Source organism: Pogoniulus pusillus, chromosome Z, assembly GCF_015220805.1.
Source record: "Pogoniulus pusillus isolate bPogPus1 chromosome Z, bPogPus1.pri, whole genome shotgun sequence".
NCBI lineage: Eukaryota > Metazoa > Chordata > Aves > Piciformes > Lybiidae > Pogoniulus > Pogoniulus pusillus.
Window position 1 is genome coordinate 75,146,598 of NC_087309.1, and position 26,118 is coordinate 75,172,715.

Below are 26,118 nucleotides of genomic sequence, written 5' to 3' on the forward strand. Positions count from 1 at the left end.
ATATGAAAGCTGCATTTGAAGACTTAATCATAGAATAATAGAATCAACCAGGTTGGAAGAGACCTCCAAGATCAGCCAGTCCAACCTAGCACCCAGCCCTATCCAGTCAACTAGACCATGGCACTAAGTGCCTCATCCAGTCTTTTCTTGAACACCTCCAGGGACGGTGCCTCCACCACCTCCCTGGGCAGCCCATTCCAATGCCAATCACTCTCTCGGAAGAACTCCCTCCTAACATCCAGCCTGTACCTACCCCGGCACAACTTGAGACTGTGTCCCCTTGTTCTATTGGTGGTTGCCTGGGAGAAGAGGTCAACCCCCACGCGGCTACAATGTCCCTTGAGGTAGTTGTAGACAGCAGTGAGGTCACCCCTGAGCCTCCTCTTCTCCAGGCTAAACAACCTCAGCTCCCTCAGCCTCTCCTCATGGGGTTTGTGTTCCAGGCCCCTCACCAGCTTTGTTGCCCTTCTCTGGACACACTCCAGCACCTCAACATCTCTACTGAATTGAGGGGTCCAGAACTGGACACAGAACTCAAGGTGTGGCCAAATAATTGCCTGCCTTGGTGAACACTGTCCAGCTGCAACATATTAAAATGTACGGACAAAAATGCCTTAGACTACCGTGTATTCACTCTGCATTTCCATGAGCTGAGAGCACTTGCAGATTCAAATGCTACTTCTCACACAAATGGCAGCAAGCTCTTTTATTTGTATCAAATACTGCTCCTCTGAGTGTCCCTGTCCTCAGGGATGACAAGGAAGTGTATCTTGTGTTTGCATAGCAAAATGGGATCCCTATCCACTCCTTAGGCACTGAGGCACTATTGTGATAATACAGTAAACACTGCTATCACCTCCCATTAAAATGCACTGCTCCTGCTTCATTCTCTCTGTCAAACTGCCATTTGCACATTGGCTCAAAGCTCCTTTTATTCATTAGGTACACTCAGTTTTGGCTTTTTGGTGCCCATTTCTTTCAAATTATAGAAATTAAATAGCAGACATCCTTAATGAAAATCACTCAGACTTGTAAGACACATTTATTATTTGAAAATAGCAATACTGCAAAACTAAAGTGCTGATAGGGGAGACAAATTACTAGCATTAAGGAAAATTATTATCAGTCCCTTTTGCAAGAAAGCAGAAAAAGGTACACAGAAGATCTGTGACAATACTATCACTGAGGAAGACTGAGCTCTGACAGAAACATGATTCTGCCATCTTCACCAGTTAGAAGCCTCTGAAAGGCACGCGGTGTGATTTTTGGAAACAGCAAATGCTTCCTCTGCTGTTTTCTATTTGTATTCCTGAATGGTTACCCTGTAAACAATATAGAAAAACACAATCAGAGAATTTAATCATAGAATTGTCAGGGTTGGAGGAGACCTCAAGGATCATCCAGCTTCAACCCCCGCTGCCATGGGCAAGGACACCTCGCACTAGATCAGGTCAGCCAGAGCCACATCCAGCCTGGCCTTAAAAACTTCCACGGATGAGGCTTCCACCACCTCTCGGGCAACTTGCTCCAATGTCTCACCACCCTCATGGTTAAGAACTTCTTCTAAACATCAAATCTGAATCTACTCACTTCTAGTTTTGCTCCATTCCCCCTAGTTCTATTTCTACCTGACATCCTAAAAAGTCTTTCACCAGCTTTCTTGTAGGGCCTCTTCAGGTACTGGAAGGCCACAATAAGTTCTCCTCAGAGCCTTTTCCTCTCCACTGAACAGCCCCAGCTCCCTCAATCTGTCTCCACAGAAGAGGAGCTCCAGCCCTCTGATCATCCTCATGGCCCTTTTCTGGACACACTCCAGCACATCTATATCTTTCTTGTAGTAAGAGCTCCAGAATTGGATGCAATACTCCAGGTGGAGTCTCACCAGAGTGGAGTAGAGGGGGAGAATCACCTCCCTCAACCTGCAGGCCACACTTCTTTTGATGCAGCCCAGGATACAGTCAGCTTTCTGGGCTGCAAGTGCACACTGGTGGCTCATGTTGAGTTTCTAATCTACCACCATCCCCAAGTCCCTTCCTTCAGGGCTGCTCTCAAGCCAGTCGCTGCCCAGCCTGTATTGGTGCTTGGGATTGCCCCAACCCAAGTGCAGGACTTTGCACTTGGTTTTGTTCAACCTCATGAGATTAGCTTAGGCCCACCTCTCGAGCCTACCATGGTCCATCTGGATGGCATCCCTGCTGTCCAGCATGTCAGCCACACCACACAACTTGGTGTTGTTGGTGACCTTGCTGAGGGTGCACTCAATGCCACTGCCCATGTCACCAATGAGAATGTTAAACAAGACTGGTCCCAGTACTCATCCTTGAGGGACTCCACCTGTCACTGGCCTCCATTTGGTCATGGACCCATTGACAGCCACTCTTTGTGTGCAGCCAGCCATCAAGCCAGTTTTATATCTCATGAGTTGTCCATCCTTCAAATCCACATTTTCCCAGTTTGGAGAATAGGATGCCATGTGGGACAGTGTCAAAGGCTTTGCTCAAGTCCAGGTAAATTATGCCAGTTGCTCCCTCTTTGTCTATTGATGTCATGACCTTGTCATAGAAGGCAGCCAGGTTAGTCAGGCATGATTTGCCCTTGGTGCAGCTGTGTTGATTGTACCAAATTACCTCTTTGTTATTCTTCCACTTCAGCAGTTCCTTTAGGAGGATCTGCTCCATGATCTGAAGATCTTGGAGGCTGTCTCAAGATCTTCAGATCTTGTCCTTGTGGGCGACTTTAACCTGCCAGATATCTGCTGGGAACTTAATTCAGCAGAGAGGAGGCAGTCCAGGAGATTTCTGGAGTGCATGGAGGACAGCTTCATGACCCAGCTGTTAAACGAGCCTACTAGGGGTCAAGCTCAGCTTGACCTGCTGCTCTCCAACAGAGAAGGGCTGGTAGGAGATGTGATAGTGGGAGGCTGCCTGGGGTGTAGTGATCACGAGTTAGTGGAGTTTTCAATATACAGGGAGGTAGGGAGGCACTTCAACAAAACCTACACCTTGGACTTTAGGAGGGCAAACTTCAATTTGCTCAAGGAACTTATTTCCAATGTCCCCTGGGCAGCAGTTCTTGAGAACAAAGGGGTCCAGGATGGTTGGACCTACTTTAAACAGGAGCTCTTGAAGGCACAGGAGCTGGCAGTTCCCACGTGCCGAAAGATGAGCCGCAGGGGGAGGCAACCAGCCTGGATGAGCAAAGAGCTCCTGAAGGAAGTGGGGGAGAAAAAGAGGGTGTATCGCCTCTGGAAGGAGGGGAAGGCTTCTCCTGATGTGTTTAAGGAGGTAGCCAGACTATGTAGGAGAAAAATTAGAGAGGCTAAGGCCCAGCTAGAACTTAGGCTGGCCACTTCCGTGAAAGTTAACAAAAAACACTTTTATAAATTTATCAATGCTAAAAGGAAGGGCAAGAAGAGCCTCCACTCCTTACTGGACCAGGAGGGGAACACTATAACTGATGATGAAGCAAAGGCAGAGGTCCTGAATGCCTTCTTCGCCTCAGTTTTCAACAGTAAGGAGAGAGGAGGAGGAGGCAAGTGGCCTCTTGACCTGGGGGATGGGGTCAGGGAGCAGTGTGTTCCCCTGGAAATTCATGAGGAATTAGTTCAGGACCTGCTGAGCCACCTGGACACCGACAAGTCCATGGGACCAGATGGGATCCATCCCAGGGTGCTGAGAGAGCTGGCAGCTGAGCTGGCCAAGCCACTCTCCATCATTTTCCAGCAGTCCTGGCTCACCGGAGAGGTCCCAGGAGACTGGAAAATGGCCAACGTGGTCCCCATCCACAAGAAGGGTCGGATGGAGGAACCTGGGAACTACAGACCTGTCAGCCTGACCTCAGTGCCAGGGAAACTGATGGAGCAGGTTATCTTGGGGCCAATAAATGCGCACCTGAGGGATGGCAAAGAGCTCAGGTCCAGCCAGCATGGGTTTAGGAAGGGCAGATCCTGCCTTTCTAACCTGATCTCCTTCTATGATCAGGTGACCCGCTTGGTGGATGTGGGGAGGCCTGTGGATGTGGTCTATCTGGACTTCAGCAAGGCCTTCGACACTGTCCTCCACAGCAAACTGCTGGCTAAGCTGTCAGCCCGTGGCTTGGATGGTAACACTCTGTGCTGGGTTAGAAACTGGCTGGAGGGCCGGACCCAGAGAGTGGTGGTGAATGGTGCCACATCCAGCTGGCGGCTGTCACTAGTGGTGTCCCTCAGGGATCTGTGCTGGGCCCCATCCTCTTTAACATCTTCATGGATGATCTGGATGAGGGCATCGAGTCAGTCATCAGCAAGTTTGCAGATGACACTAAGCTGGGGGCAGATGTGACTGAGTTGGAAGGCAGAAGGGCTCTGCAGCGGGACCTTGACCGCCTGGACAGATGGGCAGAGGCCAATGGGATGGGGTTCAATAGCTCCAAGTGCAGGATGCTGCACTTTGGCCACAACAACCCCATGCAGAGATACAGGCTGGGGTCAGAGTGGCTGGAGAGCAGCCAGACAGAGAGGGATCTGGGGGTACTGATTGATACCCGCCTGAACATGAGCCAGCAGTGTGCCCAGGTGGCCAAGAGAGCCAGTGGCATCCTGGCCTGCATCAGGAATGGTGTGGTCAGCAGGAGCAGGGAGGTCATTCTGCCCCTGTACTCTGCACTGGTCAGACCACACCTCGAGTACTGCGTTCAGTTCTGGGCCCCCCAGTTTAGGAAGGACACTGAGATGCTTGAGCGTGTCCAGAGAAGGGCGATGAGGCTGGTGAGAGGCCTCGAGCACAAGCCCTACGAGGTGAGGCTGAGGGAGCTGGGGTTGTTTAGCCTGGAGAAGAGGAGGCTCAGGGGTGACCTTATTACTGTCTACAACTACCTGAGGGGTGGTTGTGGCCAGGAGGAGGTTGCTCTCTTCTCTCAGGTGGCCAGCTCCAGAACAAGAGGACACAGCCTCAGGCTGCGCCAGGGGAAATTTCGGCTCGAGGTGACGAGAAAATTCTTCACTGAGAGAGTCATTGGGCACTGGAATAGGCTGCCCGGGGAGGTGGTGGAGTCGTCATCCCTGGGGCAGTTCAAGGCAAGGTTGGATGTGGCACTTGGTGCCATGGTCTAGCCTTGGGCACTGTGGTAAAGGGTTGGACTTGATGATCTGTGAGGTCTCTTCCAACCTTGGTGATACTGTGATACTGTGATACTGTGATGATTCTAACAGGCACAGAAGTGAGACTGACTAGCCTGTAGTTTCCTGGATAATCTTTCTTTTCCCTATTTGAAAACAGGAGTTATGTTTCCCCTTTTCCAGACTTCCCTAGACTGCCATGACTTTTGGAATACAACAGAGAGTGGTTTAGTGACCACATTCACCAGTTTCCTCAGTACTCATGGGTATATCCCATGGGGTCCCACAGACTTGAACACTTTCAGGGTTGTCAGGCGGTCACAAACCTGATCTTCACTCACAATGAGCAGTTCTTTCTTCCATCCCCTGCCATTATCTGCCATGACTTCAGGAGTGTGGCTGGAGCCCTTACCAGTGAAGACTATGGTAAAGAAGTAATTGAGAACCTCAGCCTTCTCCATGTCACTTGCCACCTGTTCACCTGTTTCTTTCCTGAGAGGGCCCACATCTTCCCTAGTCTTCTTTTTACTATTAATATACCTACAGATTTTTTTTGCTGTTTCACTTGATCTCCCTGGCAAGCTTTAATTCTGAGTTTTCATTTTTCTAACCAGGTCTCTTGCTGCTTGGGCAGCTTTCTTATATGCCCCCGATTCCAGCTGTCCTTTCTTCCACTCCTTGTAGAGTTTCTTTTTGTGTGAGTCTTTCAAGGAGCTCCTTGCTCATCCATGCAGGTCTCACAGCATTTTTCCTACCTTCTTCTTTGTCAGTATGCTTTGCTTACAACCCTGAAGTCCAGGGTTGTAAGCTTGGAGTACATCCTCCTAGTTGCCCTGAGGAACTTAAATTCCAATGCACTGCAGCCAAGGCTGTCTCTGAACTTCATGCTGGTCACCCTTCCCTATTGCTGAGAATAAGGTCCATCATAGAACCTTTTCTTGTTGGTTCCTCTACCATCTGGAGGAGGAAGCTGTCATCTCTGCATTCCAGGAACATCCTGGATAGCTGGTGCCTTGCTGTGTTGTGCCTCCAGATGTCAGGGTGATTGAAATCCCCCAGGAGGACCATGGCTTGTGAACACGAGGCCATCTCTATTTGCCTGGGGAGGGCCTCATCTGCTTGGTTGTGCTGGTCAGGTGGCCTGTAGCAGACCCCTACTGCAATATCTCCTTGCTCTGTCTTCCTTTTAATCTTAACCCATATGCTCTCACCCAGCTCATTATCCTTCCCCAGGTGGAGCTCCACTGATTCTAGCTGGACACTGATGTAGAGAGCAGCACCCCCTCCCCTCCTACTCTGCCTATCCTTCCTAAAAAGCTTGTACCAATCTATCCCTACATTCCAGTCATGGGAATCATCCCATCCAGTTTTGGTAATAGCCACCATGTCATGGCCTTCCAGCAGCACAGTGGCCCTTAATTCATACTGTTTACTGCCCAGGCTGTGTGCATTCACATGGAGCCACTTCAGCTGGGCTGACCCTGTCACCCTCTTGTGCGATTCCCTGATTCCCCTGGCATGCCTTGGTGCATCGTCCCTGCCTTGCCTCAGGGCAATGCTTCAGATGATCTGGAGTAGCTGAAGTCTGGCCATGTACAGGGTCACAGCTCTGCTTGTATGAATCACAAGACAAGGGAAAGCTTTAATGCTCAACATCCCTCTGGGACACAATATTTATCCCACCCAGCAATAGCCGGGATGGCTACTTCACTCCTGAGCACTTTGGAGGAACACAGTGACCCTGAAAGCCCAGAAAGTGTTATACTTACACTGTACTTAATGCAAGCTTCATCTAGCTGTGCAAAGCAGCAGAGACTCAGGAGGCAGGCAATAAATAAACACCAGATAGAATCATAGAATCATAGAATCATAGAATCAACCAGGTTGGAAGAGACCTCCAAGATCATCCAGTCCAACCTAGCACCCAGCCCTAACCAATCAACTAGACCATGGCACTAAGTGCCTCATCCAGATAGATAGACAGATAGATAGATAGACAGACAGACAGACACCAGTGGCGTTCCCCAGGGATCAGTGCTGGGCCCAGTCCTGTTGAATATCTTTATTGAAGACGCAAACGAGGGGATTGAGCCTATCATCAGTAAGTTAGCAGATGATGCCAAGCTAGGAGCAGGTGTCGATTTGCTGGAGGGTAGGAGAGGCCTACAGAGGGACCTTGACAGACTGGATGGGTGAGTAGAAGCCAATAGGATCAGTTTAACAAGGCAAAGTGTTTTAAACTTTGGCTGCTGTGTCCAGTTCTGGGCTCCTCATCTCAACAGAGATGTTGAGGTGCTGGAACGTGTCCAGAGAAGGGCGACAAAGCTGGTGAGGGGCCTGGAACACAAACCCTATGAGGAGAGGCTGAGGGAGCTGGGGGTGTGCAGCCTGCAGAAGAGGAGGCTCAGGGCTGACCTCATTGCTGTCTACAACTACCTGAAGGGAGGCTGTAACCAGGTGGATGTTGGTCTCTTCTGTCAGACAACCAGCAACCTAACACAGAAGGGGACACAGTTTCAAGTTGTGCCAGGGGAGGTATAGGCTGGATGTTAGGAGGAAGTTCTTCACAGAGTGATTGTCATTGGAATGGGCTGCCCAGGGAGGTGGTGGAGTCACTGTCCCTGGAGGTGTTCAATAAAAGCCTGGATGAGGCTCTTAGTGCCATGGTCTAGTTGACTGGATAGGGCTGGGTGATGGGTTGGACTGGATGATGTTGGAGGTCATTTCCAGCCTGGCTGATTGTATGATTCTGTGACTCTATGAATGATAATTCATTTTTCCACACTACCTGTAGCACAGCACATTCTCATTCATGAGCTCTGCAGCAGACAAGTTCAAGTTCAGCACAAGACACTCCATCCCACAGAGTCACCTGAGGAACTAAATGCTTTTCAGGTCACAGGGAAGATGTTCCCATATGAATGTATCTACATGTACAGGTGGGAAAGCATTAGTGTTTCTATCCCAGATTCTGGAATTTTGTAGTCATTTTTAAAGGCCTCATAAAGTGCTCCAAATTAAACCACTTCCCTTACAGCCTCTCTCCCCACAGCAGTTTTTATCCTTTTAAAATCCAGGTAATACAATTCTCAGCATGCAACATGGGAGCACTATGAACAGATATTTGGGGATGAGTGGTCCTACTTTGCCCACAAAAAAATCATGAAAAATATCTCTTATTTCTCTGAGGGACTGGGACACATCAGCTAGTCACTTCCCAGGAGTAGTGCTGACTATAACCATGGGCCACTGCAGCCCCACTTCAGACATCTTCAGTACCATACTGTAAACTTCTAGACCTGAACTCCACAACTGCTCAATCTGGCTAAACTTTCTTGTTGTCTCTGTTCAATTTTTCAGCGACTACTGCTGTGCTCTAACTGTCAAATACTCCACAAATACTCCAAACCACACAGACCAAGACAGATGGAAAGCAACAGGAGATTTGTACCTCCACATGTTCTCACACTGTCTTGGCAATAAAGGCAGTCACTCAACATACAACTTTACTACTATATATTGTGACATTATATTGAGCTCTGTGGTAACAAGTTGGACTTGATGACCTATGAGGTCTGTGTGTGCTAGTTTGAATCTAGCTAGAATGTTTTGGTGAGAAGAACTAGATTATAGGCTGTGAAAGGAAAACAATGGTGATGTCTACTTTCCCTGAGAGTCTTGCTGAACAAGAAATGTAAACATCAGATAACACTCTCGCCATTTTTCTCTCTCTCTTGCTTGGGCTCCTGACAGAGCAACATCTCTCTAACACACCTTCCACTCACCTTTGCTTCCTAACCTCTTGGCCGAGCCTCTATTCTTCCTTGGGACTGGGGTAAGGTTGAGAGGGGCAGGGGGAAGGTGCAGGGGTGGTTGGGAGCCCCTCCTGGGGACTCAGGTTTCTGGGAGGGGAGTTGTGTTTCTGTATTACTTTTACCTTGTATATGTCTGTCTATAACTGTATATACTGTAAATATCTGCTTGTATATTGTGCTAGCTGTAAATAAATAGCTTCATTCATATTCCCAGAGCTGGATGAGTCTAGTCTGGGTAATTTCTAAAGTGTGGGGGGCGAGGAACACCCAAACCATCACACTGTGATACTGTGATACTGTAATTGCCTTACTGTCAGGGAACTGTTCCATGATTCGCTCAATAGAATTTTCACACCAACTAAACCACGAGATCAAAGTTTTAAACATTGTTCACTCACCTAGCAGAAAGTGTATTATATGCCAAAATTTCAGCCACAATTCATCTTTATATGCAGTCTTCACCATTTTTGGTCTCTGTACAGAAATAACAGAATTATACTACCAGCTGTGGCTGTTTGAGGTAGATTTCTAGCTCAGACATTCTAGGGATAGGCCATATAATGGCAAAATGGATAAGTTCATATAATTTCATTGGAGCATAAAGAGCTTTATGTCTGGAAGAAAAGCTTATACTTTCCCCTTGCTGGCATCTGCTGCTTCAGCTACGCCCACTGCTATCTTCCCCCACTGCTCTTTTGGCTGTTGCTGCTTTGCTGTTTTGCTGCCTCTTGTCCTCGCCCCCATCTTCATTAAGGTCATTATATTTCTCTGGTAGTTTATTTCTCCTTATACTGTTACATTTAAACTTTAAGAAATACAGTTTCATTTTCCCCTGACTTTCAAAAAAAAAAATCCATGTTGTGGTGAGTTTATTCTACTGAGGGAGGGATCCACCCCAACCCAGACACCAGCATATATTCTGTGACATTTGGGGATGTACTGGTTTGAGGATAATTGGAGTATTTTAATGAGTGAAATTAGATCATTGGTTGTAAAAGAATAATAAAGTCTATATCATTCATTCACTTGCTAAAAGGGATCAAAAGTCAAAATGTAAACAATCTGTCCCTCTTTTGTCTTCTTTGTTCCCAAGCATTGGATCTATTCACTGCCCTCTCATCTCTCCACTAAGCTTGGTTAACAGATAACAAGTAAGCTTTGCTGTGTGAGAGAGAGAGGGTGGCTTTGAGCCACTTCCAGGCTTTATTAGTTTGTCCAGGAGGGAGTCTGGATTTCTGTATTGTTTCTAAATGGTATATAACTGTAAATATTTGTAAATATATATATTGTATATATATGCACATATTCTCTCTATGTCTAAACATCTATAGTCCTTATCAGATGGAGAGGGGAATATAGTAACAAAGGATGAGGAAAAGGCAGAGGTGCTTAACACCTTCTTTGCCTCAATCTTCAATACTAGGACAGGTTGTCTCCACGACAACTGGACCTCTGAACTGGCACATGGAGTCAGGGACCAGTATAGTCCCCCTATAATCCACGAGGAAGAAGTAAGGGACCTGCTGAGCCACTTGGATCCTCACAAGTCCACAGGATCAGATGCGACCCATCCTAGGGTGCTGAGAGACAAGACACTCTCCATCATTTATCAACACTCCTGGCTCACTGGAGAGGTCCCCAAAGACTGGAAGCTGGCCAATGTGAAGCCCATCCACAAGAAGGGCCAGAAGGAGGAGCCAGAAAACTACAGACCTGTCAGCCTGACCTCAGTGCCAGGCAAGGTCATGGAACAGGTCATCTTGAGTGACATCAAAAAGCACCTACAGGATGGCCAAGGGATCAGGCCCAGCCAGCATTGGTTTAGGAAGGGCAGGTCCTGTCTCACCAACCTGATCTCCTTTTATGATCAGGTTACCTGCCTGGTGAATGTGGGGCAGGCTGTGGATGTAGTCTACCTGGACTGCAGCAAAGCCTTTGACACTCATCTGCCACAACAAGCTCCTGGCAAAGCTGGCAGCTTGTGGCTTGGACAGATTCACTCTGATGTGGGTCAAGAACTGGATGGAGGGCTGGGCCCAGAGAGTGGTGGTGAATGGTGCCACATCCAGTTGGCAACTGTCACTAGTGGTGTCCCCCAAGGACCAGTGCTGGGCCCAGTCCTGTTCAATGTCTTTACTGATGATCTGGACGAGGGGATTGAGTCCAGCAACAGTAAGTTTGCAGATGACACCAAGCTAGAAGGTGTTGATCTGTTGGAGGGTAGGAGAGCCTGCAGAGGGACCTCACTGCTGTCTAAAAATACTTGAGGAAAGGCTGTAGCCAGCTGGGGATCAGTTTCTTCTCCCAGGCAACCAGCAACAGAACAAGGGGACGCAGTCTTAAGTTGTGCTGGGGGAGGTATAGGCTGGATGTTAGGAGGAAGTTCTTCACAGAGAGAGTGATTGGTATTGGAATGGGCTGCCCAGGGAGGTGGTGGAGTCACCGTCCCTGGAGGTGTTCAAGAAAAGACTGGATGAGGCACTTAGTGCCATGGTCTAGTTGATTGGATAGGGCTGGGTGCTAGGTTGGACTGGATGATCTTGGAGGTCTCTTCCAACCTGGTTGATTCTATGAGTCTCTCTCTATATATATGCTCATAAATTCTACTTTGCTGTAAATATAGCTTTGTCTTACTTCCCAGCCCTCTGAGATGGTCTGATAAATTTCAGTAGTGGGGGGGAAGTTTCCCAACCCACCACAGGGCCATTAACAAGGTGCAGGATATCATGAATATTACAGAAGAGTTGACATCAGTTAAAGCAAATCTGCACAGATGAAGGAGCAGTCCTTAAGGCTTTACAGATTTGCTTTCCTCTAGTGTCAAAAATCCTTCTCACACGCCCTCAAGTGCTGGACATTTGTTTTGATCTCTGTTTTAGCTGAAAGATGTATAAAAAGCTGGCACATTATCCATTGACAAAGCACCTGAGACAGCCTTCTATGGTGTTTACTCCAGTGAGTGCATAAAATATCTTGAGGTCATGAAATGTGTCAAAATTATGTTTATTTTGAACAGCAATACACAATTGCTCATAAAGCAGAAACCTCTTTCTTGGCAAGAAAAATCAACTTGTGCTATTTCTTAAAAGAAATAATGCTACAGGAACCCCAGAAGTGTGCATTTTTTTTAGCTGCCCTATGTCAGGAAAGCATGGGCAAGGCTGCACAGTACAAAATGAGAAAGACAATATTCTGTAGGAGCAGATTCAATTTTAATTACAAAGCATTACCAAATCCATGGACACAACAGAGAACCAGAATTTGTTGAACTGACTTCCCCCTGGGTTCCTAACCTTTCTTCATCAATCAGCCTGTAGAACAAAATACTTGAGAATCCTCCTTAGCAAACTCTGCTTTCGGCGTAAGGAGTGAATCCTCAGCAGATAAAGGAGGCAGAAAGAGGATGGAAAATGTAATTCCTCCTGTATCTTTCAGAGAAGTGCCAAACATTATGTAGGGCACAAATCAGGTTCACCATGAACATAGCTCTTACTGCCTTGTCTCAGTACAGACAAGTCAGCGAATAAGGAATTTCATAAAGGATTTACATGTCACCTGATTGCTCTCTGAAAACACAAACAACAAACAAAACAAAACCACCAAAAAACACCACCACCCAGAAATCTGGAGGCAGAAACATTTCCATTATTCCTGAACAACTATAGGGTCATTCAGTGTTTCACATAACATGTCAATTATAAAGAAGGGACAAAGATCAATACCATAAATACTAAAAGTGCTGAATCTCAATTTAAAGATATTTTATTTGAGAAAGGTAGGGGGAAATTGTAGTCTCAAAACAATGACAAAAAAAAGCACCTTGGCGACAAAAAGGTGTGAATGAGGAAAAACACCTTAAAGTGTCTTTCCTGAAATTATGTCATGAACTCTTTCGGGCAAGATACAAACCAGCCTCTTACAAACCAGCCTCTTACAAACCAGCCTCTGACTGCCAAGAAGCCACAAGATACAACAATTTTTTTAATATTCTCTGTGAAGGACTTACAAGAATCAGCAAACCAGGGAATTATGATTATCAACAGAGCTAGGTTTCTGTTGTGTACTGAGCACAGGCATATTGCCCTACTTAAAATAAAAAAAAAAAAAAAAAACCCACAATTTAGAAGTACCAGTACTGTGAAAAGGACTAAAAACTAAAAACTATCTGGAGAAGTGAAGAAAAGAGCAACAAAAAAAGAGACTTAAATGTTGAGCTAGATGATGGCTTCGTAAAGGTATTGCAGGAGCCTAGTTTTAGATATGATACCGGTAACTTCACCCATGAGGAGAAGGCAGTAAGCCAAGAGCTGCTGAAAGGCAGAAGTAGAAATAAAAACTAATGACTCTGCAAAGCAGAATTACAACTCATATTTCTCCTCCTGTCACAATCCAACACATCCACAAGATGCACCAGCCTCTAACAGAGCAGAGAGATAGCAAGTTATTTAAACAAACCAAAGAGCAGAGCTCACTTCTGGATGCCTTAAAGGAAAAGTGAATCAAAACGTAAGCAGAGAAACAGATCAGAGTAGTACAAATCACCTTAACAGATGGAAAAACAGATTTATGAACTACATGTTCTTTTGCTGGAAAGAGTATCAAAATAACATAGTAGAACAGAACGCAGGTGCAAACACTGAAAGTGTGCAGTCAATACTCCCATCTTCTCTGCAATACACTAGGTATTGAACTGAAATTTCTACACAATTGGAGTCTTGCACTCCACCCTGCAATAGAACAGCATCCAAATCCTGGATCTTCTACAGCACTATTTCCACACACCACAACGCCCCCTTACTGAAGTTAAAACTCAGCCAGATACACAAATTACTTTGTGCAGTCTCATCATCACAAGATTAGTTAATCATTCTCTTATTGTGTTTGCCCTGAAATTATACCATGAAGTCTTCTGGGCAAGATACAAACCAGCCTCTGATTATTAAGAAGCTACAGGATAAAAACTGTTATTTATTTGGTGCATATAATCCACAAACAAAAAATAACCAGAATCATGCTGAACACACTGTCCCAAAACTGTTTAGACTATTGGGTTGTTTCATGGTTTAGGTTTTTTTCATTTGTATGTGCCACTGGTTTTGCTTTAATATCCTTAAAGTCAGCAGCAACTGTCATTCCTGCTCACGTCTTACTCCATTCTGGTGGCTGTAAAGTACCAAATGCCAGATCATATGAGAAAACTAATCTGTAAATTCTGGCAACATGAGAAGATTCTCCAGTTAAAACAGAAAAGCAACCCTGGATCTGCACCTAGCAACTGGCAGAGGCTGGGGTGATTTCATGTGAATAGCTGAGTCTGCACAGCAAGTCCTTCTCAGCACTGCCTGCAAAAGCCCCTGCTGTTCCCTTCCTTTTTCTCCCCATGGAACTGAAGAAAACCCATTCAGAGCAGAAGCAAGCAGGGTCACTGTGCCTGATGCACTCCACCTTATGGCACACTGAACATCTTTGACATAAATCCTTGAAATTATCTAAGTCCAGGCAGGCACTGTACCGCTTCAGAGTTCAACTTGCACCCCAGCTAACAGCCCTCTCTAATGCAAAAGTAACCATCACTCTCTGACTGACATGTATTTATCTTTGTTAACCAATTTTAAAGTAATGGAATGAAACTGAAAGCTGACTTTCATTCTGTAAACCCTAAATTCTATGATTTAAAGCAATTTCAGTTGCATCTCTGTGGAGTGCATAGCAATTTTTGCAATTACTGTTCAAACAAAACAACCACACACATATCATTCTCACTCCACCATAGAATCATAGAATCAACCAGGTTGGAAGAGATGTCCAAAATCATCCAATCCAACCTATCACCCAGCCCCATACAGTCAACTAGACCATGGCACTAAGTGCCTCATCCAGGCTTTTCTTGAACACCTCCAGGGATGGCGACTCCACCACCTCCCTGGGCAGCCCATTCCAATGCCAATCACTCTCTCTGGCAAGAACTTCCTCCTAACATCCAGCCTAGACCTCCCCTGGCACAACTTGAGACTGTGTCCCCTTGTTCTATTGCTGGTTGCCTGGGAGAAGAGGCCACCCCCCACCTGGCTACAATGTCCCTTCAGGTAGTTGTAGACAGCAATGAGATCACCCCTGAGTCTCCTCTTCTCCAGGCTGCACACCCCCATCTCCCTCAGCCTCTCCTCATAGGCTTTGTGTTTCAGGCCCTTCACCAGCCTTGTTGCCCTTCTCTGGACACACTCCAGCACCTCAACATCTCTCTTGAATTGAGAAGCCTAAGAGCGGACACAGTATTTAAGGTGTGGCCTGACCAGTGCTGAGTACAGGGGAAGAATAACCTCCCTTGTCCTACTGGCCACACTGTTCCTGATCCAGCCCAGGATGCCATTGGCTCTCTTGGTCACCTGGGCACACTGCTGGCTCATCTTCAGCCTACTAACTATCAGTACCCTCAGGTCCCTTTCTTCCTGGCTGCTCTCCAGCCACTCTGTCCCCAGCCTGTAGAGCTTCTTGGGGTTGTTATGGACAAAGTGTAGCACCCTGCACTTGGCCTTGTTAAATCTCATCCCATTGGCCTCTGCCCACCCATCCAGCCTGTAAAAGTCCATCTGCAGGGCTCTCCTATCCTCCAACAGATCCACACTTGCTCCTAGCTTGGTGTCATCTGCAAACTTACCAATAGGGCTTGGAGTCTGTAAAAATAAACATAACAAAATAAATCGACAAAGCTCACAATCAACTGATGCCTGCTCCTGTAGAGCACTTCTCCCTTAGACCCTGTGACTAAGCGCATTAAAAATAAACAAACAAAAAAATCTGGATTACAGGTGCAAATCCAAGATTACAGCCACAGATCCTAAACACAGCTATTTTGTAAGCACCTATTAAACCCACTGCTACTCTAGCTTAACTACCACTGTTTAAGATGCTTCACACAGTAGTTCAGATTTTCTACTTAGAAGGACAGCACTGTGAACACAGTTACCATTTCACATATTTCAGTGTCAGAACTATAAAATGTATCTTCAGTAATTCGCAGGATAATTTTTTCTTTCTTCTTTAAAAATAACCATTTTTAAAGCAAAGATAGCACCTATATTAAAACTGATAAAATCCTCCAGGTATATTGGGATGTTGAAATCCACCACCCATACTACAAAACTCAAAACCACAGTCTATGCCAGTTAGCATTCCTGCTGAGCACTTTTTAGGCATGGTCTGGCAGATAGAAGGGTAGAGGAACCATTCTCAAAATGCAGTTCATATGCAGACACTCTGTTTTGGAAATAAAACTTTTGACTAGCTTCTGCATCTGGAAACAATACAAAGACACCACTACAGTGCTAACTTCGTGCCTCAATTTCCACAGAATTTCACCATTAATTTCCAATTGTTTCTGACTGCTTTTTAGTCTGTTTAATAAACTAGTAAATCCTGTTGCAATTTCTGTCAATACTGTAGGCTTTACACAGTGTTGTCGGAAACTCCCGAAGTTATCTTTGTAGCATGTGTCCTTTTTATTACAATATGAAGACAAAAACCAGCCAGGTGCAAATCTTGATTTTGTTTTTATATTTATAAAGCATGATTTGCTTCAAAACAGGGTTGCTGCAGGGAAAATATCACAGTAAGATAGTAAGTTTGCAACGACCAAATTGTATCTTAAATCCTGATCGCTTGCTTCTTCCAGGGGTTTAAATAAACAAGGAAAAAATAACCAGAGTTTTTAATGAACATAGAATCATAGAATCAACCAGGTTGGAAGAGACCTCCAAGATCAGCCAGTCCAACCTAGCACCCAGCCCTGTCCAATCAACTAGACCATGGCACTAAGTGCCTCATCCAGTCTTTTCTTGAACACCTCCAGGGACGGTGCCTCCACCACCTCCCTGGGCAGCCCATTCCAATGGGAAATCACATTGACTCATTTAATATTTTGCCAAAAGGAAGGCCTTTAAAGAACAATCACTTGAAATCACTTAATACTTAACATTTCTTGGTACAACTATCTTGAATGGCCAGACTTCCAAGAGTTATATCTGACTGCAAATGCTTCTGCTGAAAAAAACCCTCAAAGTTGTAGCCCATACTTTCTCATTTCCAGCTGTGAGCAACCTTGAGAAATTTTATACATATACTTAAGCTTATATAGATTGGTATGAGACATTTCATCTTGAAGTTTCCAGCAATACTTCCAGATAGGGGAAACTTTTCCTCTCAGTGTAAAAGTACTAGCGCATCAGTGTTCATTCCTCAACACTGGCTCCTCCTTAGTCAAGTTTCCCAGTTTCCCTACTACTGCCGTAATTAACCTGGAGATGGACAACAGCATCCACCTTGAGAGCACACTGCAATGGAAAGAACTGATTATTGACACATCTCCACCAAAACAAAACAAAACAAAAAGTTACAAATATTGAAAAGAGGGAAATTTATTAACTGAATTCCTGTAGCTGGAAAGGATATAATAAACTGACAGTGGAGAAGCAATGAAAGAAAAGAGTCTGGGTGGTGTTCGTTTTGCTTTTAGTTTTATGGAAAAAAAAAAAAAAAAGCTGAATTATTACAATTGTGTTTTCACTGTCATGCAAGGAATTAAACCAAAGTAGCCTGATAGGAACAAAAATATGATTTCTAAGGTCTATAAGGGGTTTTCACAAAAGAAATGTTAGGGAGAAAAAATGAAGCTATATTTAAGCAAACAATGAAGAAACAGACAAGAAGCCTCAATTGAAGGAAGAACTGCAAGGAGGTATTTTCCCTATGCAACAGGGAAAGACAAAGCAGAATTCACCTGGTGACACCTTAACTTCATGAGGAAAATGAAAGACTAAAAATCTGTGTATCATGAGCCTAGGCAATAGATTGGTGTTATCCACACTGGGGAGTGGAGAGGAAGAGCAAAAAAGGAGAGAGAGAGAGAGTAAGAAGATTAATAGAGACATTTTCAATGCACTTGATTTAGTAAGCCAAAATACCCAGAAGGATAGGGACCTGTGCTAAAGAAAACAAGCATTTTATCACAGGAATAATTCTCTCCAGCCCTCCCAACCACCTGCTTTTTTTTGAGGGAGAAGGGAAAAATCCACTACCATTTCTCACATTCTTTATCCTAAATGTTTCTAACTTGCATTTTAAACACACTGTCTGTTCCAGGGGGCCAACAACAACCATACCAGCAAAATCAGCAAAAACTGTGTTTCACCTTTCCAGAGAAAACTGATCCTTTACTTTGTTAAAGATAATTTCAGGAACATTGATATTAATCAACTATACAGAAAACTCAATCTAGAAATACAACAAAAAAAGTGAAAGCACAGTACTTCCTCACCAGAGACTCACTTTGGCTCTAATCTTAGGCCAATTAATTCTGACAATCACTTCTTGGCTGCCTTCTATATTAGGTCCCTATCAGTGCATTGAAAATGCCTAGGCAGACAGGAGCATCTCAAAGTGCAAGCAGAATAAGCCCCACAAAGTGCCAAATTCCCTTTCAAGAAAAAAGACTGTATGGAGCAGAAAGAATCCTCTATCTCACAGGAGCCACTTTACACCCTAAAGGATCAAGCCAATGATTTGCCACGTTCCGCTGTATTCTTGATTCTCCGATTGTCTTTTATCATTACTACAGCTCTACCTCTGCTGCTCTAGCCACTGCCCAAATACGTGTGACAATAAAGAATGTAAACTTTTTTATTCAAATCTTTTTAAAAATAATAAAAAGGTGTGCAAAAGTGGAAAGATTGTACTTTCATTTTGAATGAGTAACTGTCCTTTTAGCTTGTCTCCGTTAACTAGACAACTTTGTCCAAGGATACATGCATTTTTCACACTTTTTTTTCCTTCACAATGCAGCACCAGACCTCATCAGTACATTAAAACATCATCTACACTGTTTGTATCTATTGAAATACATGTTCATCTTCAACCCTGGACCAGGAAAGTACTTAAGTACACATCTATGCTCCCACACCTTTGTTTTGTAGCAATCAAAATAATCAGAATATGAAGCACAATCCCAATTCCAATACAAAGGAAATACACAGTTAAAATTAAAGGCAAGATCATCACCCTTAGAAGAGAGAATTTTTAGATTTTGTTCACTGATCAGACAATACAAATTGTGGAAAACAACTTGACATCATTAATAAGCTTTATCCAACAGAAAAGTAGTTCAGCTGCCATTTGGTGTATGCTGGGTAAAATCTTGCATAACCCAATTGTTAAAATATTTTCATTTAAGAATAGCAAGAACTACAAGAAATACAGAAACCAAGGACAGGCAAACAGAGAGCATCACAAACACCTATTAAAATCCATCAAGACAATTATTTTTTTATTCTGTCATGAGAGCTCCTAACACCCTAGCAACTTCCTAGTACCATCTTCTACTCCTTATTTCTTTGCTAGTTTGAAGCAGGGTAGAATGTTTTGGTGAGAAAAAGTAGATTATAGGCTGTGAAAGGAAAACAACGGTGATGTCTGCTTCCCTCAGAGTCCTGCTGAAGGAGAAAGTAAACATTAGATAACACTCACCATCTTTGTCACACTCTGCTTTGGGCTTCTGACTGAGCTGCAGCTCCCTAACCTCACCTGCCACTCACCTTTGCTTCTTAACCTCTTGGCTGAACCTCTATTCTTCCTTAGGGCTGGGGTAAGGTTGAGAGGGGCAGGGGGAAGGTGCAGGGGTGGTTGAGAGCCCCTCCTGGGGACTCAGGTTTCTGGGAGGGGAGCTGTGTTTCTGTATTACCTTTTACCTTGTATATTTCTGTATATAATTATATATATTGTAAATATCTGCTTGTATATTGTGCTAGCTTTAAATAAATAGCTTCATTTATATTCCCAAAGCCAGCTGAGTCTAGTTGGGTATTTCTAAAGTGTTGGGGGGTGGGTAACACCCAAACCATCACAATTTGCTTTTCAGCCCTGGAAGGATTTAAGAGCACATACATAAGCACTATTAAAAAGAAAACATGTTTCTGCAAATTAAATTGAACACGCAAAATAGCAGAGGTAGTTCTAACACACAGGCTTAAGTTTAATTAGAGAGGCTTCTCATCTGCAGCTCAGTAAGACTGCCTGTTTTAGCCATACAATTAGAGACTCAAGCATGAAGATAGGAATACAAGCCCTAGTATGCAGTTTCAAAAGTGTGTCAACTGAACAACAGCAAAGAACCCATCCTAGCTTGCACCTCCTTCCTTATAACACATCTTACTATTCTAAACCATGAAAGCTTCATCCCAGCAGCTCAAGATGCTTGCTGGTTACGGTTCTGACACTGCTTATAGGATAAATATAAATTCACTAAATCTCCTGCCTGCTGTCTACATAATCCCTTAACCTTTTCCTTTCTAAAGCTATAGCTCACTGCCACCTTCTGATCTCTGGCCTCTCTACCTTTTTCATTTTCACGTTGCCTTCCCTTTCCTTTTCCGAATTATCAACATTCAGCACAACTTCGCAGTGAGATTCATGGTCACCACTCTTTTATCTCACAGCCTGCTTCAGCATGTTGTTCTGGTTTTTACACTTTACTGAGGGATGAGAATGTTAAAGAGTTCTTTGGTTAGCATCTGCCTGCAACACATAGACTAAGCAGAAAATACTGAGCATGAAGGCAAGTTTCTAGTCATCCGTGTGCTACTAAAAGAACTATACAGGACAGTGAACATCACATTTAAAAATAGAAATTAAAAACAACGGAGCTAGCAAATCATTAGCCAGACTATAGACAGCAGTATTCAAACTGCACAGAAACTGCTTGCAAATTAAGACTAAAAACACACAAGACCATCACACAGTATTGGACCAGCAGCAGAAAGCAATCAGCCTTCTCAGATTTTGTCACGCTCATTCTTACTTCTACAAAAAGGTGAAATGTCTAAGAACAAAACATAAATCAAAGGTTTACTCTGATTGTTTCATTTCTGATTCTAAACAAGACTTTTAAAATTACATCTTCTCCTTGTTCAAAAGCTGGACAGATAGAGGAATTCAAGTTTGTTCTTTTGAATGACAATCAAATAATCATTTTAGATACTTTTAAAAAAATCAATAGTCAAGTGATATTTTTGAGGATTTCTACAGTTTGGGAAGGCTTATACAAAGCAAAAACCTGTGTCATTACAAAGGCCCCATTACTATGCAATTTTACATACAGACCAAAACAAATAAACACACAGTCCATTTGTATGGACTACAAATAAACACACAGACAGAGACGTTCATTATCACTATCAGTAATAAGCTCCAGCTGACAGAGTAGTCTCATTCACACCAAGTTCATCTCCAGTTTTGCACACCTGGACCGAAACAGCCTAAACAGTAAAAATCAGTTTTAAATGTAAGTAATACATTAAATGCAGCATTTTTCTACAGTCAGCTTGTAATTTGTTAACCTCATATAGGGAAATCAAGTCAGAGTTATAATGTTTACTAATACACACTCATATTTTTAAAACAATCTGAGGAACAGCAACAGCTGTAGTCTCTCCAGTTACTGAAGGCATACTGAAGCCCCTGCCTTACTTAAAGGCACGTCGGTGCAACACCACTGAACCCAAGCTGTATCCACGTACTTAATAACAGTCCACCACAACAGGACCTTTACAATTAACTCACAACTGACATAATCACAAGCAATGTTACAGAATATACCAGGATTTTTTTGTCTTACTATTTAAGATGTTTAGGCTGTTGTTACTAAAAGACAACTACGAAGCCTGCAAAAAGTGGGAATGTGAGAATAACATCAATGACTCAGAAAATAAGTATCTCATTAGGATCCTTGGAAAGAAGGTCTTCCTGCTGCTCTAGACATATTTACTATAGTTTTGAAAACCTGCTTTCCTCCACTGCCTTCTTTCAAACCTGGATTATGTGCTTTGTTAGGCCACACAAGCAGGTCACTTCTCTCTTGCACAGCAGAACAGACTGTGGCCACTGGCCCTTCAAAATGTTTTTCACAACCTCGCCGTTTGAGCTGTGCCACTGCAAGTTCATCCTGCTGCTACTGTAAGGCTGTTCAACATACAGGTCCCAGACAGGCTTCACAAACAAACAAAAATCATGGGGAAATGAATATCATAATAAACATTAGTTAAGCACCCCTTGGGCTTCAGCCCTTTCTGTGCCGGTCACCACTTCAGCTAATTTGCAGTTACAAAGTCTCTCAGATGAGAAGAACAACACACTGAATCCCAACCTTTGAGCTACAGACCTAGCCCTGAGCGACTTGGTGACCTACATGGCAGCTGCACAGCTCAATAACTAGTTGGCTGGAGTCTGCAAATGCATGATTCATTTTTTATTTCCCCCATATTGCCCCACACGCTGTCACTAGACTCTTAGCTATAAAATATACTTACTAAAATGCAGGCTCTATTGGGCTGCTGGTTTGTCAAAACATTGTTTTTAAAAAAAACTGCAACAATGGTTTTTAAAAACACTTATTTTCATACCTAAACACTAAGTAATTTACACAGAAAAGAAAAAAAAAAAGGTACACACACATGTAGCACCTAAATACATTTGCTCTTGCTTGCTATTCCTAACCCTACATCGCTATGTTTTAGCTGAGTAACACACAATTCTGGTTGTACATTTTGCAGCACCAAATTTATAGTGTACCTGAAAAGATTTTAATTGGTATACATCACTGCACTGAAGTGGTACTGGGGCCCTCTGATACTAGTCCATGTGTGCAACCCAACTGTTAGAAAGATAAGACTTCAAAAGTTAGGGTTTGGCAAAACTCAGTGCTCCAAAATACAGAATATCATTGTCTGCATCTGTCACCATCCAGACTAGTTTAACATCTTCCCTCCCTTCCCCCTGAAAATGTACAGCTAGGATTTCAGTTGTCACCATTCCTTACTGCATCTCGTGTACTTAAGAGACTGTTGGCACTGCTCAGTGTTGTAGAATTAAGCTTTCTTATCATCTTAATGACCAAAACGCAGCTGTCCAACATGTTCCAGCTAGCACAATCCCAGCATCTCTGCTGTCAGCCTATCATCTGGGCTATTTTGTTTCACTGAATATGCATCGCTAAGTACATACATAACGAACTGGCAATTTTTTTCCATTCAAAAATAAAACAGTAGCATTATGAAAGCCCCTAGCAAGTTTTACCAACATTATAAAGTTCAAATGCAGATTGACTGAGAGGCTATAAAGTTGAATGGTTAGAGATTTCTGATCTAGTGTCTTAAGAGCCACACACACAAAAAAAATACATATAAATTTCACAGCTAAATTATGTCTCCCCTGTATGTACAGAAGTATGTAAGGAGTAGCTATATGCAGACAGAACTAATCAGTCTGAAGAGTATGGCACAGGAAAGAGTGAAAGGTAAGTCAGAACTACGAAATGTCATCTTTAATTGCCTGTTTCTGCTGAAGCAACCAAGAGCAAAGTAGTTCCTCATACTAGGACCTATACTTACATATTTAGAATTCCTGTACATAGAAATCCTGGGGACAAAAAAAAAAAGGAGCCTTTCCCATATTTTAAATATTTCTGGTTAGTGTGCAGACTCAAGAAAACAAGCTCTAAATGAGTGTGTAATACAACAATCCAATTTTCATGATCATCCTTGCAACTGTAGTAGTTACAGCATTTTCAACTGTGCAATAAAGCACTTCTCTCCTGCCTGTATTACAGATAGAATGAGCCACAGTGATTCAGTACCTTTCAACTGGTTCTGAGCTCATTACCTCACCCTGCACAAAGTAACATCTACAGTAATGACTGGGGGTTTTTTTGACCCTGTTGGCATTACAGGCAAACATAAATCTGTTGGGGACTATAAATCTACAGGGCTGTAATGACAGCATCTCAGATTCTGACTTTAAGTTCATCATTGTTTAAAGAGATCAATTAAAAACAATGTTATGCAAAGCTTCCATTAAGCTCCAAGAAAAAACTCTGAAACCCATTCTGCTTCTTACCCATTAAGCTGTGTTCTCATTCATCAACAAGACCACTACAATGACGCAGGGACAAGACGGCTCGGTAATTTCCTGTCACTCCCAGGCTACATACAGTTTGAGTGCAACTAGAACACAAATATGAACTGGAAGACACATGACTGGACAGCAGCCCTTCAGAAAGAGATCTGGGCATGCTGGCTGACTATGGGCTCAATATGGGTCAGCAATGTGTCCTGACAGCTAAGAGGGCAAACTGCATCCTAGCATGTATTAAACACTGTGTAACTAGATGGTCAAAAAGGTGTATTTAGAGTCGGTGCAGCTTCCCCTTGTGTTGTGTCCATTCCGGGCCCCACAAGTTAAAAAGGATGTGGAGATCCTTGAATGCACCCAGATAAGGGCAACAAAGTTTGTGAAGGGGCTGGAAGGCATATCCCGTGAGGAGCAGATGAGGAATTCGGGTTTGCCTAGTTTGGAGAAAAGCCCCTACAGCCTCGTAAAGAGGGAAAGTGGAGATCGAGATGCTGATCTCTTCTCCCCAGGATCCAGAGACAGGGCACGTGGGAATGGTTCAAAGCTACTGCAAAGGAGGTTCAGACTGGACATTAGGAAGCATTTCTTTACCAGGATGTGGCCTAACACTGGAACAGACTGCTAGAGAGGTGGTGACATCCCAAGCCTTTCAGTGTTTAAGAAACATTTGGACCATGCACTTAATAATTTGCTTTCAGTGTTGATTAGCCCTTAAGTGGTCAGTTTGTTGGATTAAATTACCACTACAGCCCCTTTCCAACTGGAACTATTCTGTTCTATCCTAGTATTAAATGGCTCTATTGGAACTATTAAAACCAGAATTCTGTCCAGGCAGAAACATAACTTGCATCTCATGGCGATTTTTATTTTCAGACGTAGTTGGTCTTTGCTCAAGACCACCAAGGTGGCTTAAAGCTGTGGATATTTCATTCCACCAGACAGACATAAACCATTTCCTAAAGGGCCATTCATATCTTTCAATCTGGATGCCAAGCTCATCTCAGTGATTCTACGAGTAACAAGGATATTTCAAACAGAGTAACTTGGTTTCTAACACTTGCAGCTTAAGAATCTCTAAGACTTCCATAACACATCAGCTACTGGCTCCTGTAACGACACTTGAAATACCCCTGCTTCCACACACTGCAAATCGTGCTGCTCCACCAAAAAATCACAAATCCCTTACTTTTCATCTCCTTATTACTTGAAGGAATAAAAAGTGAGTATCTAATTAGAAAGAGCGATTACAGCGAAGTTGTTTTCTTTCCAACTGCACAACTACTATCGACGAATATCATAAGTTATCTTTTCCCTTAAATGAAGGGGAAGGTGGAGCTGCGCTTCACTCTGAACTCTACCCACTGCCTCAAGTAACAGCGTTTCCTCACATCGAACACAGCGGGCCTTGCTCCCAGGGCATGGCTTTCCCGGCACCAGAGATGAGCTCTCCACCCTGTGCAGCATCTCCGCAACAAGAAGTGTCGCCCGGAGCCCTCCGCTACCTCCGGACAGGGAAGGTGTCGCCAGGTGCCCGGGCCACCGCTCCCTGAGGTCCTCTCTGAGGTCCGCGGGTTCCTCCTACTCTTGGGATGCCGTGCCGGCGGGACTGGAGCACGGCCGCGGACCCTGTGGCTCCGTGACGTGCTGTGCAAAGCCGTGGCGCAGAGCCGAGAGGCGGCGGAGAAGCCACTGCTGCCCGCGTCGCAGGTGCGCGGAGCTCCGCACCGCTGAGTGCCGCCGAGCCGCCCGGGCCCTGCCACCAGCTTCGCGCCGGTGAGCCTCCGCCCAACTCCCAGCCTGGCTCCGCGCCCCACGGGCCAAGATGCCCATGCCAGCCAAGCCTGCCCGCCACCGCCCTCCCTCTCCCCACAGGCACCTGGATGTGGCAGGAGATCTCTGAGTCGTCCAGCAGCCGCACAGTGCATTTCATCTCCGGGCTCAGCGACCTGATGCTGGAGCTCCGGAACCGGATCATCCCGGCAGCCCGGCCGCCGCCGCTGCCCCGCAGGCAACCGCAGGGGGCCAGCCTGCAGCGGCGCCCGGCGGACCACAGCACGGCGCGGCGCGGCGCGGCACGGCACGGCGCGGCGGCGCCGCCCCTCAGCCGCGCGGCTCCCCGCCGCCGCCCGCCACCCGCCCGCCCGCCGCGGATAGGGGCGCCGCTGCGTCAGGGTCAGGCTGTGCTCCGCTCGCCGGCCACAGCATCCTCCTGCGCCCGCCCCTGGCACGGCACGGCGCGGGGCGGGGGACACC

At 44.7% G+C, this 26,118-nt stretch overlaps 1 protein-coding gene across 1 annotated transcript in view; it reads right to left on the minus strand.

Moving 5' to 3' along the window:
• FRMD3 (FERM domain containing 3) overlaps positions 1-25,884 on the minus strand; it is a 174,431-nt gene extending 148,547 nt beyond the window's left edge. The window contains exon 1 of the mRNA XM_064140210.1: positions 25,742-25,884. Coding sequence (XP_063996280.1) covers positions 25,742-25,840 — 99 coding nt within the window. The 5' untranslated portion in view covers positions 25,841-25,884. The remainder of the gene's footprint in view (positions 1-25,741) is intronic.
• Positions 25,885-26,118: the final 234 nt, after the last annotated feature.